General features: G+C 43.2%; 7 protein-coding genes across 7 annotated transcripts; 2 read left to right on the top strand and 5 right to left on the bottom strand.

Moving 5' to 3' along the window:
• Nucleotides 1-34: 34 nt before the first annotated feature.
• V2V93DRAFT_320377 (uncharacterized protein) lies at nt 35-1,338 on the bottom strand (the record flags this gene model as incomplete). Its single annotated transcript, XM_066907313.1, has 2 exons — nt 35-234; nt 297-1,338. 2 exons carry the CDS (start codon nt 1,336-1,338, stop codon nt 35-37), a joined length of 1,242 nt encoding a protein of 413 aa, XP_066768017.1.
• A 2,518-nt stretch (nt 1,339-3,856) lies between these two features.
• Nucleotides 3,857-5,826, top strand: V2V93DRAFT_364453 (galactosyl transferase GMA12/MNN10 family-domain-containing protein). The gene is made up of 4 exons (XM_066908854.1): nt 3,857-4,541; nt 4,593-4,642; nt 4,695-5,084; nt 5,143-5,826. Exons 1-4 carry the CDS (start codon nt 4,217-4,219, stop codon nt 5,398-5,400), a joined length of 1,023 nt encoding a protein of 340 aa, XP_066768016.1. The 5' UTR covers nt 3,857-4,216; the 3' UTR covers nt 5,401-5,826.
• V2V93DRAFT_364451 (pyridoxal phosphate-dependent transferase) lies at nt 5,739-7,223 on the bottom strand. The gene is made up of 3 exons (XM_066908853.1): nt 7,038-7,223; nt 6,621-6,971; nt 5,739-6,563 (listed from the first exon to the last, which is right to left on the bottom strand). The coding sequence occupies exons 1-3, from the start codon at nt 7,162-7,164 to the stop codon at nt 5,842-5,844; spliced, it is 1,200 nt and encodes a 399-aa protein (XP_066768015.1). The 5' UTR covers nt 7,165-7,223; the 3' UTR covers nt 5,739-5,841.
• A 105-nt stretch (nt 7,224-7,328) lies between these two features.
• On the top strand, nt 7,329-9,724 carry V2V93DRAFT_364449 (uncharacterized protein). The gene has a single exon (XM_066908852.1). It carries the CDS (start codon nt 7,531-7,533, stop codon nt 9,340-9,342), a length of 1,812 nt encoding a protein of 603 aa, XP_066768014.1. The 5' UTR covers nt 7,329-7,530; the 3' UTR covers nt 9,343-9,724.
• On the bottom strand, nt 9,392-10,830 carry V2V93DRAFT_364448 (uncharacterized protein). Its single transcript, XM_066908851.1, has one exon. It carries the CDS (start codon nt 10,538-10,540, stop codon nt 9,887-9,889), a length of 654 nt encoding a protein of 217 aa, XP_066768013.1. The 5' UTR covers nt 10,541-10,830; the 3' UTR covers nt 9,392-9,886.
• Nucleotides 10,831-11,366: 536 nt separating this feature from the next.
• On the bottom strand, nt 11,367-12,150 carry V2V93DRAFT_378235 (uncharacterized protein; the record flags this gene model as incomplete). Its single annotated transcript, XM_066911949.1, has 2 exons — nt 11,367-11,498; nt 11,581-12,150. 2 exons carry the CDS (start codon nt 12,148-12,150, stop codon nt 11,367-11,369), a joined length of 702 nt encoding a protein of 233 aa, XP_066768012.1.
• Nucleotides 12,151-12,414: 264 nt separating this feature from the next.
• V2V93DRAFT_364444 (uncharacterized protein) lies at nt 12,415-13,706 on the bottom strand. Its single transcript, XM_066908850.1, has 3 exons — nt 13,529-13,706; nt 12,857-13,430; nt 12,415-12,803 (listed from the first exon to the last, which is right to left on the bottom strand). The coding sequence occupies exons 2-3, from the start codon at nt 13,418-13,420 to the stop codon at nt 12,660-12,662; spliced, it is 708 nt and encodes a 235-aa protein (XP_066768011.1). The 5' UTR covers nt 13,421-13,430; nt 13,529-13,706; the 3' UTR covers nt 12,415-12,659.
• Between the last annotated feature and the right edge of the window lie 119 nt (nt 13,707-13,825).

Raw genomic sequence — 13,825 nt, 5'->3', positions numbered from 1 at the left:
TTGCGAAAAACACAAAATGCAATAAAAAAAATCTTTAAGCCGCTGGCGCGCCGGGTGGAACACTATTACCCATACCTATTGGCATGGGCATTGCCATCATTGGTTTGCCGCTCAGAACAGAGGATTTGATGGCAGATAGGCGGTACTTTATATCTTGCAACGCTTTGGTATCAGGATCCCATTCATCAAATTTATTCATAATTTGCTTCATCTCGTCCAATAAATGTTCCCGAACTAGAAGTAGAGTTAGTGGCATGTAGGGACAGCATATAGATGATGGCGATATATAAGCATACCGAATTCTTGCTCAAACATTCCGCGAACACTCCATGGTAAATTATACGGATTAAAATTTTCCGGAGTTGGAACCTGAAACTTTTCGTCAACAGCAACCGGGATGCCTGGCATATCTGTAGTCTCTAGACTTTGCCGGAGAGCCAGGTCATAAACCGCATGTTCGTTGTAAATGACAGAATGCCCACCTCCTGTGAGCGTGCCTGCCATTGCATCGCTGATATCTCGCAAGATTCCATGGTCTGTATAGCCAAAGTTACGTAGCTTGACAAGTAGTTCGATGAAATAGATAATGAAAGTTGGCGCATGAGTTTTTCCATCAACGAAGATAGCGCGGAATAGGTACGGATGTGTCACATGTGCGCACAATGAAGAGTATAACGGCACCAGCTGGTCATTTACTGAACCAATAAACGTTATTTTAACACCGTGTTGAATCACAGTTCGTAATCCACTAATGTATCGTCTACCTTGAAGACAATTGGGATTCTGAAATGCAAACAGCTCCTTTAGCGAGTCATTTTCTATCGAGCCGTAGGCGCGCATCAGAAGCTTTTGATCAAGACCGTAAAACGGACCGAGAGATATACCAGCCATAGCAAGAATTCCAATTATTTTGTTATCAACATATCCTTCTTCAATCAGTCTTGCCAGAAGTTGCACCGCAACTGGAGTACCTTGCGAGTGTGCAGCAATAAAAATGAAATCTGCTTCCTGAATCGTATTCATCCACCTTGACAGCATTCGGTATAGCGTTTCTATGCGATCGCTAACAATTCCCTCATGCACAAGCGGAATTTTTTCAACAGAGACATCCTTAATGCCATGAGCTTCTGCGTATCTTTCAATGGCAGATGCAGCTTCTGTAGCAAATTTGGCAGATGTACCCGTAGGCTCTCCAATAATACTACGAACCATTTTATGAGGGAAAAATCCATGAATGCCTATGGCGACAGCCTTTTGAAACCTTTTTGGTGGTGACATTTGTAAACGATGATGAGTTGTTTGTGGCTGTGCCTTTGGGTCCTCAAATAATTTCGACATACGGTCACTTAACGAACCCCATAATGCGCTTCGAGATCGCTCGGTTTCTAAACAATCCTCGTGCTTAGGAGTCACCAAATTTGGATAACTAATGTGGTTCGTCTTGCTTTTCTTGCTCTTCTTTTTCTTGTCTGCGACCGGTTTTGGTTGCATATCATACTTCGTTGAGGCATCCAAAGGCTTCGTAGACATAGCCGGCATACTTGTTACCTCTTTGGACCCAGACGAAATCTTCAACGTATTTGCAACAGTCTTCGGCTTGCCAATCGTCTCAATTGTTCTGACTGATCTGGCATCCATATTTTTTTCGTTCCGACTGCCAAGTTTCTTGCCAGCAGGCGACCCATTATAAATATCGTATCCGTTCAGATTCGCCGTAGAGCCGCTATAGATAGTCGGAGGGTAATTACCAATACCGTCATTTACAGACACTCGAGACGAGTTTCTGGATAATCTGCGACCAGAATTTGGCAACGTGGGTGTTCGAGGTGGGCCGGGGTTGACGAGAACTGTATCGGATGTCATAACGCTCAAATTATCCGTATCACGACGTCTTTGCTTCTGAGCGTAAGTTTGCGGATTGAGATCAGATGCAGAATCTTCTCTGGTCTGCTTTGCTTTAGATGATCGAGACCACAACGACCACGAGGTGTTTGAGGTGGCGCAACTGCTGGTAATAGTCGATGTCGACGATGTAATAGATGATGTAGGAGAAACACTACGACTATCTGCATACGAGCCTCTGCGATCCAAAGCTCTCGAAGACCGAACCAAGCCCACAGAGCTCTCGTTGCGCTGATTGACGTTGGAGCGCAAGGTTGAAGTACTGGAGCGCACGGAAGTCGGGGGAGAAGGTGGTCCATCACTGGAGCACGACAATAAAGATTTTTCTTTTTCCGCTGGTTGCTTGTCTACTTGCTGCTTCGACAGGAAACCGCCTAACCAAGATGTCTTTTGCGCAACTGGCGGCGAAAGAGCATCTGAGTCGTCCGAGTCTGGCGGCGAAAAAGCAGAGGCAGGAAACTGCTCAAATCCACTGCTTCCGTAAACAGAAGCAGGCTGATTTCGCTGTCCAGACCCGTTCATTTTCCGACTTGGCTTGCTTGCATGGTGCAGGTTTCTGGTTTCTGCGTTTGTGTAATCTGCTGTGCTGCTGCTGATAAGTAGGCAGTGGGAGGCATCATTCTTGGTTTCGGCTCCGCTGCATATCTCGTATTCGCTAACCTCTTATCGTTTTCTCTCCTATAGCTGGCTACGCATTACTCTCGACCGCGTACTGTTCATTAGCGCGCTAAGATGCATATAGCAACAGCTTTAAATTTTTGAAGAGAAATATAATGCAATATAACGAAAAACTTCGAGTAGAATTTTTGATAATCTTATGAAATGATGTGGTGTGGATCTACTTGCAATATCGGCAGTTTTGCGCATGGCATGCACTTTCTTTAGCATCATCTCAGGAAATCTATAGTCGGGCATCTGAGACAGTCGATATGGAAGGTTTGCAGAATAATTTTGCATCAAATGTATGAAGCTCTAATGAAATTTCCGGACTCACTGCTGATTTCGATGACTACACCTTGGCTTTGATGCCATGTAACCGAATGAAGATATATGGCTTATATTCGTTCGTAAACTCTTTCACATCAGGGCATCCAGAGATTGAGCAATACAAAAAGACAGGTTTCTCTTATTAATAGAGAAACATGTATCAGCATTATGATTAATTCTTGGTGCTTTGGAGTGAGTTCCGAATTGCCATTTATTCAAGTGGAAACGTAGTCCCAGAGTACAGAGCTACAGGACTGCAAGAGAAGCATACGGTTACCATGACATCCGTTCAACACTATCCAAACATCAGAATCTTCAAAATTCTGCTATAAATATGATAACCGCAATCCGCAGTTTTGACTGATCAAAATATTGACAATATGTAGGGTTTAACCCTACATATTGTCAATATTTTGCCCTTAACCTGATCTTTGACTATATATTCAAGTGAGCGCCGCTGAGTTTTGCTCGGCTTTTTCCCTTCTTTTCCATCCTTATGCTAGGGCATTACAAGTATTTATGAGGATTCGTCCGAGATCTTGTTTTTGCTGGTTGAAAACTTACAACTATGACCGCTCCTAAATGTCTTCGGATGTTTAGGGAATTTTTGGAAATTCACAGCACTGTCCAACTCTGAAGAGCATTTTCTGTTTGGGCGTTTGCTTTATGTTTCGTTATTGTAAACACTTATATTGCAGGCGCCTTATGTAGGGGATCTCTGAAGAGGTGGGTGGCCTCATGGGCTACTTTGTTTTGATTTAGAGCTTTGCGAATTAATATCCTGTTAGCATTAGATGAATAAATATTTCCATTAAGTGATCAGTGTGCTAGCGTACTATACATGAGTTAGGTCGTTGACTGTATTCGTATAGAGAGAATAAACGAATACTTCAGTAATAATTACATTCATATCACCATCAATATTTAGTTCATTTTAGCTGTCGTCGAAATGCTTCTGTATATTGTTTAGAAAGATGAAATGAGGGTTAGGGTTTGACCCAAAACTAACCATGTATTTATATCTGCAAAGAATAAACATTGTGAAACGCATCCCCAATCCAGTATCTTTCTCTAATAATAGTCCAGTCACTAGCTTTTTCTTCTCAATCTCCTGCAGGTGTCTTGCTTAGGAACTAATTATCTTCAAATCTTTTGTTCCTAATCTCTCCATCATTCGCGACGCTCTAGTGGCGCTAGACTTAAGTGTCTAGTCAACCAAACGCGCGGGCCCATCAACAGCCGTCTTTGTGGCTCGCATCACACCTAGCATCCTGGATTGGTGCTGGTGCACTGTCCACGTTCTGATACACTCTATCCAGCATTTGATATGAAGGACAAGAACGATTTTGTCTTCTCTTCGGCTTCACCGGCTTCGCGAGTACTCTACCGGCTGCGCAGGTTTGCAGCGCGTACACGGCAAATCATCGTACGGCGCCGCGTTCTGGTCATGCTCTTTGTCTTAGTGCTCCTTTACCACTACCTATCTGACTCTGGCCTTCCATTTTTACCGAGATTTCATTGGGGTTCCAGCAGATTCGTCATCATCCTGGCTGTCAACCAAGGCGGCGGTGTAATGCAGTGGAAAGGCGCCAAGGAATGGGCGGTAGAGCGAACAAGTATCGCAAACAAGAAGGCCTACGCAGACAGACATGGTTCGTCACTCCTCTCTCTTGCAGATGATTATTTGACTAACACACAGGCAGGCTATGATCTTGCCATCCAAGATATGTCGATCAAGAAGCGCTATGCACACGTAAGTCAATTTTTAACCTATAACAGTCATCCAAATCTAATTGTGATTAAAGGAATGGCGAGAATCATGGGAAAAAGTTGACGTCATTCGGTCAACAATGAAGCAATATCCCAAAGCTGAGTGGTTCTGGTGGCTGGATCTACATACCTACATCATGGAGCCAGATGTGTCGCTCGAGCGGCACGTCTTCAATAAGATTGAAAATAACACGTATCGCAGTTTGTCAGTTTATAACCCGATGAATTTACCTGTCAGCCTTCCTTATGTTGACAACACTCATGACATCAACTTAGTAGTGCCGCAAGATTGTGGTGGATTCAATCTGGGCAGTTTTTTCATTCGAAGGAGTGAATGGACCGATTTCCTTCTAGATGTTTGGTGGGACCCAGTGTTCTACGAGCAGAGGCATATGCAATGGGAACATAAGGAGCAAGATGCTTTGGTACGTAATTATTGTAGAAACAATAGCATTCTCTTTTTAATACTAATGTTATTCATAGGAGCATATGTATTCTAACCAACCTTGGATACGAAGTGGTGTTTCATTCATTCCCCAGCGTCTAGTCAATTCATTTCCCGCCGGTGCATGTGCTGAACAAGCCGGGGATCCACGTATATTCTATGACGAAAAGGATCGTGATTTTGTCGTGAATATGGCTGGATGTGAGTGGGGACGTGACTGTTTTGGAGAGATGGAGCATTTCCAGAAATTGTCAGCTTCGTTGCAGCAACAAAATAAGAAGTGGCTTCCTTGGTAGACTTCTAATTTCTTCATCATTGAGTCGAATCGATAGCTGCCCAAATGAAAAAGGGCTGCTTTAATACACATATTTAATAATATAGACGGATACCTTTTTTTTCATTTGTCACGACTGCTTTAAATTTTTTTTGTCTCGTTGCTTACCGCTCTTTATGTTCATTTGCGTTTTTGTTTTGATACGGGATCATTACCATGGGATAAAGTCAATCAGTTGCGTTGTCTTTGGCGTATGTTTCGATAGAATCTGTGTACAGTGTCATTTTTTGTTGTCGAGAAAGCACAATGCAAATCCACAGCAATGAGGATTATACGGGCATGACTCAGTAGTTTGATGAAGGTGATTTGTGAACAATGTTGGCATATAAATCAACAATGCTGGGTTTAATCATTTACAAAATAAAAAAATATATATAATCTGAGCATATTTTCTAGATATTGTTTAATGATCAGGGGCGATTTTGTCATAAACACCATAAGTCAGCGACCCCTCTGGTTTGTCAACCAGTTTCTCTTTGCCAATTCGAATTGCGTTTCGCAGGGCCTGCTTCAACTTTTCTATAGCGTCAACCGAAATCTGATGATGAATAGCAACACGCGCACCGGCGACAGTAATACCAAGTTTTGCGCCTTCTTCGATGAATACGCCAGGATCAATGCCAGCCTTTTCCAAATCTAAGAAGATAAAATTTGTCTCCACAGGAATTTGAAAAGTCAAGCCTAGCTCTTCATTCAATTCTTTGGCAAGCTTCTTTGTGGTCTCGTGCGTAAGCTTCAACTTTTCGGGGAAAATTTCTGTCAAAGCAACATCAGCAGCAGCAGCTAGTAGACCAGCTTGTCTAATACCACCGCCGACTTGCTTTCTAAACCAATTTGCTGTCTGAATAAAATCCGGTTCTCCGACAATTACCGTGCCCACAGGGGCACCGATACCCTTTGATAAGCACAGAGACATGGAATCAAAGTATTTTCCGTATTCGGAGATGGGGATTCCAGTTTCAGCTGATGCGTTCCAGAGACGGGCACCGTCGAGATGAAGCTTCAGATTATGACGCTTCGCTAAAGCAGAGATTTTGGCAATTTCCTCGATTGGCATAATTGTGCCGCCAAGTGTATTTTCCAAAGAGATCACACGTGTGGGAGCGGTATGAATATCGTTGCCCACTATATAAAACGTCAGACTCATAATGAATGTTTAAATACTCGAAAAAGAAATCTTACATATCAAGTTTGCCTGAATATCCTCAGCCGTGATATAAGTTGTCTTTTTGGGGTGAACAGGTGTCACCATCGCCTGAGAAAGCATAGCCAAGCCAGCTGCCTCGTGCGTATATACGTGACCACGATAATCGCACAAGATCGAATACGGCGGCTGGTGCAGATGAGCACGAAGACAAATCTGGTTACCCATCGTCCCAGAAACCACAAACAATCCCGCGGGTTTTCCGGCCATTTTCGCGACTCGCTCTTGGAAATCATTTGTCGTCTTGTCTTCTTTGTAAACATCGTCGCCATGAGTGGCGGTCAACATTGCCTTCAGCATGGACTCTGTAGGGGTAGTGACTGTGTCACCTGTGAAAGAATCATATTTAGTATATGTGATAATCTTATGGCATGTAACAGAAAAAAGAAAAGTACTTTTAAAGTCCGTGGCGGCCATACTAATGGATTGGGTCATCGTGTAAGCGGATCGGGAGAAACCTCTGGCAGTAGCAAATGGAAGTAAGGTATTTACAGAAGATCTCAAAAATAGGCCAAATAGCATGGGATTCAAAAATAGGTGTATGATATCTCCTGTCTATATATGAAAGGAAGAACAGCAATAGTTGAAAAAAAAAGGTTGCGTCGGCGTTGAATCTATTTTGTGGTTATTAGTCTTTTCGATGCGTCGCTGCGGCTCACTTTAGCGCAATGGCTATTAATTGAAGTATTTTTTGTGAATTTTGTGACCTTGGGTGACTGACGCGTGTTGTGAGTTAACTCAGCAGGCTTTCAGTTTAGCATTATGAGGAAACCGGACAGAGTTAGCTTTAATGATTACTATTTGACGCCTCTACTATCGGATAGCATCTGTCGACTATACTTGCATCATCAGGCAGGTTTGAGGATCTAAGAGGACCGGTAGGAGAACATGCAAGTTGCTCACTTGCGCTCCCCGTCAACTGCTCATGCGTCGAGCTATAATGTGTTTCAACACGTCGGCAGATCTTCCAGCTCTACATTGTCTACGGTGGAGGATACGCAGCAGTTATCTCCCGCCGATGAATCCATACAAAGACTCACATTTCGAAAAAGACGACGAGTAACTCGGTCTGGAACTAGTGCAATATTCTCCTCGTCCCCTCTTTCTTCCGGAAACGCGAGCATTATAGATCAGTTCTCAAATAGCACGCTACCCGATGATGTCCCCCAGCATCTATCTTGTGCATCTAATTTGTCAGCACGGGAGCAACATATATTACTGGCAGCCGCTTCGACAACGTTTGATGTGGCTCGGCGATATTTAGTTCACCGAGCGACGATCAACATGCAGATTCTTGAAAGAGACTCCCCAGATCGCTCTGGGATTAAAAGGCAGAATCCTCTGTTACATAGCGTGAACTTGAATGACGACCAAGACGAGGAGTACACAGTTGAGGATGTAACTCAATCAAGCTTTTCAGATCAAATGCTGCCCCTGGAATATTCAGAGTCGGGAGCATCTGGCGAATCGCTGAATTGTACGAAGACGGCACGACTTGAACGACGAGATAGGCACGCAGATTATATAGAGAGAGATACATGGGTTTCAGACTCCTTGAGTGTGGGTAGTGCCAATGACAACGTGAATTCTCATGCACGCGCGATAGATTATGCCACTTTGACTAGCTCGCCATCTGTTCCGCCTAGAAATCGGGAAATATCCTCAAAATATTCACCCGCGTTTGTAGAAATTGACAATCATGAACAAATATGTCTTCAGACTGATCCTCAGGTAGGAATTGACATGATGCAAAGTCGAATGTTTGCTACTCCACCGCCGAAACTCTCCAGCTTACGATCATCTCAAGTTGAACCTAGCGCTTTGTCTTATATCCATGCTAGCTTTCACGGAGATTCTTGTATGGATCATGCTATTACATCAGAGCAGCCTCTGCGGACACCTCAAAATAATGCTTCCTCAGCACCTTTGAAAATGATTGACTCTTCAGATTCGACTTACACGTCGCCAGATAGACTTCCAGAGAAATATCCGGTTTTCAGTGCAACACTAACTTTGCGTGAAGTTCTTGGCTCGAAATCCAAGAGAGAGGTTTTTTTTGTAAGTTTGGTTGAGCATGAATCTTCGAGTAAACATAATGGCATCACCAACAAAGGGCCTCGTGATGGTCAGAGAGTAGGCAAACACAGAATTGATTCCAACGGTGATCAAAAAAATAATATGAAGCTTTCTATACTTCAGAATCATGCCTCTTCTCTAATTGATTGCTCTGACGATCGAATCTTGACTAAGACTCTGGCGAGACAACTTAAAGCTGCATTTCGAAAATCAGATTACTATACGCCGCGCGCACAGTGTGTTCGCACAAAGAGGATGGTAACTGAAGAACTGAGATTTCCTAATCAAGCAAATGCTTTACTAGATACAGAATGGCCTCCTCAAGAGCATGAGCACGGGTTTTGGAGAATTAATGTTTCAACGTGGACAGCGGACGAAAAAATCAGGTTTTGGAAGAACGTTTCTCGAGTCGTCGAATCTGGTCGAATAGGCTGGGTACGAATGGTAATTGAGGCAGATAGTCAATCATCAGATGGGGATGTAGTGAGATTTTATTGTTTTGGAAAGGTTGTTGTGCATATCTGGATGTTTCTGGTTATAATGAGTGATAGACGAGTGATTAGAAGTGAAGTTACCTGGATTGATAGCTGCGGGAGAACAGTCATTCAAATGAAGCACACGTAATAAACATATGCTTTCATTTTACAATTATTTTTACGATTAGCACACATGATTTGTGAAATGGCTTCGTACATCTGAATGCGAACGATCGCAGACTTCATTGTAGCAGCCATTGCTGTCACAAAGATCAGACGTAACTAATATATATTTTGTTTGAGAAAAGAGCCAAGTTCACTCGACAGCCTATGGCAAATCGGTATAAAATAAGAAATTTCGCACTAAAAAAGGTAAATGAAAGCAACCAATTTCCTGTTTCGCCCGTCGATATACATTATAATCCGATAATTAAAATTTAAGCGCAAAAAAACAAATAAAGCCAATAATAACAATAATAACAATAATAACAATTACAGGAGACACAAAGTTATCAAACCTCTAAAAAAACTAATACTCTCATTGACTGATCCTGAACTTGCTCAATCAAGTCGCTCCCACCAAGGGTCCTTATCAACCAGCACTTCAGCGATCCATGAACGAGAGATCAATAGCTCAGTACCAAAAACCGTTTATCCCAACAGAACCTTACAGGTAGTATATTTCTTCGTGCTCAAGCCTCCATCATACGTTGGCGTGCGCGTCTATCAAAGGTCAGAGACTTCTCGCGACGACGCATGTTGTATGTCTTACGATCCGGAAACAACAGACGCTCTTGATCTACGTCGTCTGCGCCAATAGAAGTCTCCCTAAAGCAAGCACCGGATCTAATGCTGAACATCTTCATACCAACCTTTCTAGAGGAAAGATGCGTCATGTCAATGTCGGGCGAAGAAAGCGAAGATGCTTCAGAGGGCGCTGGAGAAGTCATCGTTGAGGATATCGCGGTCGATGCAGTCGCGCTATCAACGCGTGATTTGCCCTTAATATTGAACAGATTCATGCCAGAAGGAGGGAGTCCCTGTCTAAAAGCCTCTGCATACGTGAGACGACGTACTTGCAAGCCCACGTACTCTTCCTCCGGAGTAAGGGAGGGCTTGTTCTCCGCTTCCGCTGATTCCACACCCGACAATGACAAAGAAGGAGATACATCAACTACAATATGTCCAGGAGAGGCAGCTTCAATCATCTCAGCATCTTGAAGGCTAACAATCACAAAGTCGTTAAGAGAGTCATGGTTCTCGCCAGCAGACGCGTTAAACGCGTTCGCGGTCGACAATGTACCTGCATCGGAGGCGGAAGAAAATAAACGACTCAAAAAAGACATATATCAAAAGGACAATAATCTAGAAATTAATCAACGGTCAGGAAAGACAAGTTGTCGAAACTGTGGAGCGGGACAGACGGAAGCGGTGCCGGTTGTATCGGTAGACTATTAGTGGATGCGGGGGAGTTGGGAGTAAGGATCCTCAGGACCTGGAGAGGCAGAGAGAGCTAGCTATACACCTGAATGTTGTTTTATACTCAAATATAACTAGTATCTGCAAATCTGGTAAGCTGCAAGTCCAAGTAAGGTGTCAGAGAAGAAGAGACAAGAAGAAAGATGAAAAGAGGGGGGAAGTTGGCGGAGAGGACCGGACCGGGTGGGAGTTGCGCCGTCAACAAACCAAACTCCCAACTCGCCCAATTCGGCAGTCATCCTCAGCCGCACTAGGCCGCTTTGGTAGCCAGCACACTTGATAGTACACCCGAGCAATTGCACTGCTGTCGACGCGCTAGATCGCGAGCATGGGCAGCAGCTCTGTTGTTTGTTTACGCTAACTACCTTTAAGTTGATTGGTGGTACGTATGCCGGTATCCGCTGGCTGTGTGAGATCGAGCGTATATATGATCCCTAAACCATGATACTAGACAGTAGCTCTTATCTCAACTCTAAAACACTGCGGACGGCTACACAATACGTGACTATCTGTGTGTAGGACTTGTTAATCAGTACATGTGGTGTAAGCTCGCTGCTAAGGCTTCAGCCGTCGTTGCCGCTCCTATGAATTGGTGCATTCTGTCTCGGAGAGGCAGTTTGTGATCTATTAGTCGTTCACTTTACATTCCATTATCCACAAATAATCTGAGAAAGTCTAGGCTGTAGTTTACTTTCATTCTTCTTCCGTGGTAGCGTCCTTATAGTTGTCCTCCATCCAGTTCACAAATGTTTGTACATCGCTAACCAGCAGTCCTGGAACGGAGTAATTTTGTACCCACCGAGGTAGATTTCCCCGCATGTCGCTCTAGAAGAGAAATTAGCTCTATAATCCATCCATTTTGTAAAAGCAAGAATTAATCATGTGACAAAATGAGAATATTACTAACCGTTGACCCCAAAATCCACTCCACATTTCCATCCTCCAGCTTTCTAACCCGGTGGAAAAATGCGTAAACACCTCTAGTTGTAGCATCCTCTGGTAGAGGAATATCAGCCGGTAGCGCAACAACAAAAAACTCCTCTTTATTCTCATCGGGGAGAATAGGCAATAGCCAAGTCGCAAGATCGCGCTGCGCAAAGGGTGCAGGTAGAGTGTACTTCAGATTATATCCCTGCCAGCCTTGTCCCTTCTCGACTGATAATTTATATTCTTTGATAACATCAAAATATCCCATCATATTTTTAAATAAATCATCATATAGTGTACGCTTGAACCAGTCATATGGATGCTCGTTGCTGTCGTGAACAGTAGTTCGCGTATACCAAAGCTCGGGTCCAATTTGCTTGTAGTACACCTTCGTACCATATTTTGGACCAGACTTTGAGAGCTTCCATTCGTGGGGTATCGTGTCAATAATTTCTCTCACAAGATCGAGCGTAGAAGAAGCGCTGGGTGGATGAGGAACAGGTTCGAGTGAAATTTCCTTGACTGAGTAAAATTTATCTTCTTCTGACATTTTCTAGTCTAGCTGTTAAGAAATGGCAATGCAAAAAAATGAATTGCCTGATTTGAAAAATAAAGCAGTTACCGATTACTTTAATTTCTTTTATCGTATATATACTAAAACGTGGATTCGTGTATATAGGCGATAGCGACGACTCAGTGCGGGGCACAGTCCTTGTAGATAAAGTTATAGCTGTACCGAAGGAGCTAATCAAGAACGCAAGGTTATCAAGATGTAGAGTATTTCAGATAAAAATAAGCGCACAGTCGACATTAGCCAGGTTAATTGCACAATCTCATTTTTTTTTTAAAAAGTTTAAGAACATAGATCCATGTTAAAATTTCGATAGTAGCCGAACAGTTTATATACAATTGATCGAAACACAGCATACTCCGCACCATAACCAAGGCATCGATTCTATGCACAGCAACAGCGTTCTAATACATATTCAAGCAAGATAGATAATCAAAAAATTCAAGAGAAATTCTATATGAAGAAAAAACTGGCACCACACTTTACATCTACTCAGCCGCAACTTCCTCATTTGATTCCTTCTCTCCGTATGTATCCTCCATCCACTTCAAAATGACGGGGATATCGCCAATCAAAACACCAGGGATCGAGTAGTTCTGTACCCATCGAGGGAGATTTCCACGCATATCGCTCTGCCAGTCAAGTTAGTCAGAAAGCAAAACAATAGCTTAAAGTGTCAACCTACAGTTTGTCCCATAATCCACTCTATCTTGTTATCATCAATCTTCCTTATTTTATTAAAAAAGGAATAAACACCTCTAGTAGTCGTTTCGGTTTGCAAAGGCAGATCAGCAGGAAGAGCAATTACGTAGAATTCGTCCTTTTTTTCATCTGGAGTAACAGCCAGCGACCAAGATGCAATATCCCGCTCTGCAAAGGGAGGAGGCAGAAGATATGTCAGATAGAAAGATTTCCAATCTTGATCTTTTTCCTCAACCAGGGTGGCCTCTTTGACCATCTCGTAGTAGCTGGTCATATTTTCAAAGTGCTTGTCGCTGAAAGTACGCTTGAACCACTCAAAGGGATGCGTGTTGGCGTCGTGAATAGTCGTCCGAGAGTACCATAGCTCCGAATCAATGTACTTCCAGTAGACATTTGCTTCATAAGCCGGGTCAGATTTGGAAAGCTTCCATCCTTGCTTAGGGAGAGTCTCGATAATCTTGTCCACCAAGGCCAATGCGGACTCCGCAGTTGGCGGATGAGCCATAGGGTCGAGACCAAATTTCTGAATCTCGAAAAAATCAGACATTATATCGCGTCTAGAAACAGTTAGATAAAAAGTGAGACATAAGTGCCAGCGAAAGTTATATATCGCTAGAGACAATGTCATTGCTCCAGTGCTCCTAGCTCTACTTACTCTTTCGTATTGTATATTGTAGTACCTGCAATGATTATTCTGAGGATTGCTATTCACGGCGCTACGCAGTCTCTATCAATCGCAGCACAGATATTGCTTTCAAACAAATTTTACCGGGAAGAGAGAGGTGAATTGAAGACTCGTCCTTATCACCGGGACCAAAAACTGATAAAAGGTAATGTGCACTCGATAAAGAACTAGCGGAAGAGCGCCGCACACTACAGTTTCCGGAGAGCCAAAGTTTTTAGGGTTTGAACGCGTCCGTCGCGTGTACGTACCCCTGTCTAAAAGACTAGT

Source organism: Kockiozyma suomiensis, assembly GCF_038497685.1.
Source record: "Kockiozyma suomiensis strain NRRL Y-17356 unplaced genomic scaffold V2V93scaffold_2, whole genome shotgun sequence".
NCBI lineage: Eukaryota > Fungi > Ascomycota > Lipomycetes > Lipomycetales > Lipomycetaceae > Kockiozyma > Kockiozyma suomiensis.
The sequence above is the reverse complement of the archived record's forward strand: the minus strand, read 5'-3'. Positions and strand labels throughout refer to the sequence as shown.

Bases quoted from the DNA above. Each gene is read 5' to 3' on its own strand.
- V2V93DRAFT_364453 (XM_066908854.1), top strand. From the start codon at position 4,217: ATGAAGGACAAGAACGATTTTGTCTTCTCTTCGGCTTCACCGGCTTCG. The intron at 4,643-4,694 runs GTAAGTCAATTT...TTGTGATTAAAG, and splicing joins TCAAGAAGCGCTATGCACAC to GAATGGCGAGAATCATGGGA. The intron at 5,085-5,142 runs GTACGTAATTAT...TGTTATTCATAG, and splicing joins ATAAGGAGCAAGATGCTTTG to GAGCATATGTATTCTAACCA.
- V2V93DRAFT_364451 (XM_066908853.1), bottom strand. From the start codon at position 7,164: ATGCTATTTGGCCTATTTTTGAGATCTTCTGTAAATACCTTACTTCCA. The intron at 6,972-7,037 runs GTACTTTTCTTT...ATTCTTTCACAG, and splicing joins GGCCGCCACGGACTTTAAAA to GTGACACAGTCACTACCCCT. The intron at 6,564-6,620 runs GTAAGATTTCTT...CGTTTTATATAG, and splicing joins TATTCAGGCAAACTTGATAT to TGGGCAACGATATTCATACC.
- V2V93DRAFT_364449 (XM_066908852.1), top strand. From the start codon at position 7,531: ATGCAAGTTGCTCACTTGCGCTCCCCGTCAACTGCTCATGCGTCGAGC.
- V2V93DRAFT_364448 (XM_066908851.1), bottom strand. From the start codon at position 10,540: ATGTCTTTTTTGAGTCGTTTATTTTCTTCCGCCTCCGATGCAGGTACA.
- V2V93DRAFT_364444 (XM_066908850.1), bottom strand. From the start codon at position 13,420: ATGTCTGATTTTTTCGAGATTCAGAAATTTGGTCTCGACCCTATGGCT. The intron at 12,804-12,856 runs GTAGGTTGACAC...CTTGACTGGCAG, and splicing joins AGTGGATTATGGGACAAACT to AGCGATATGCGTGGAAATCT.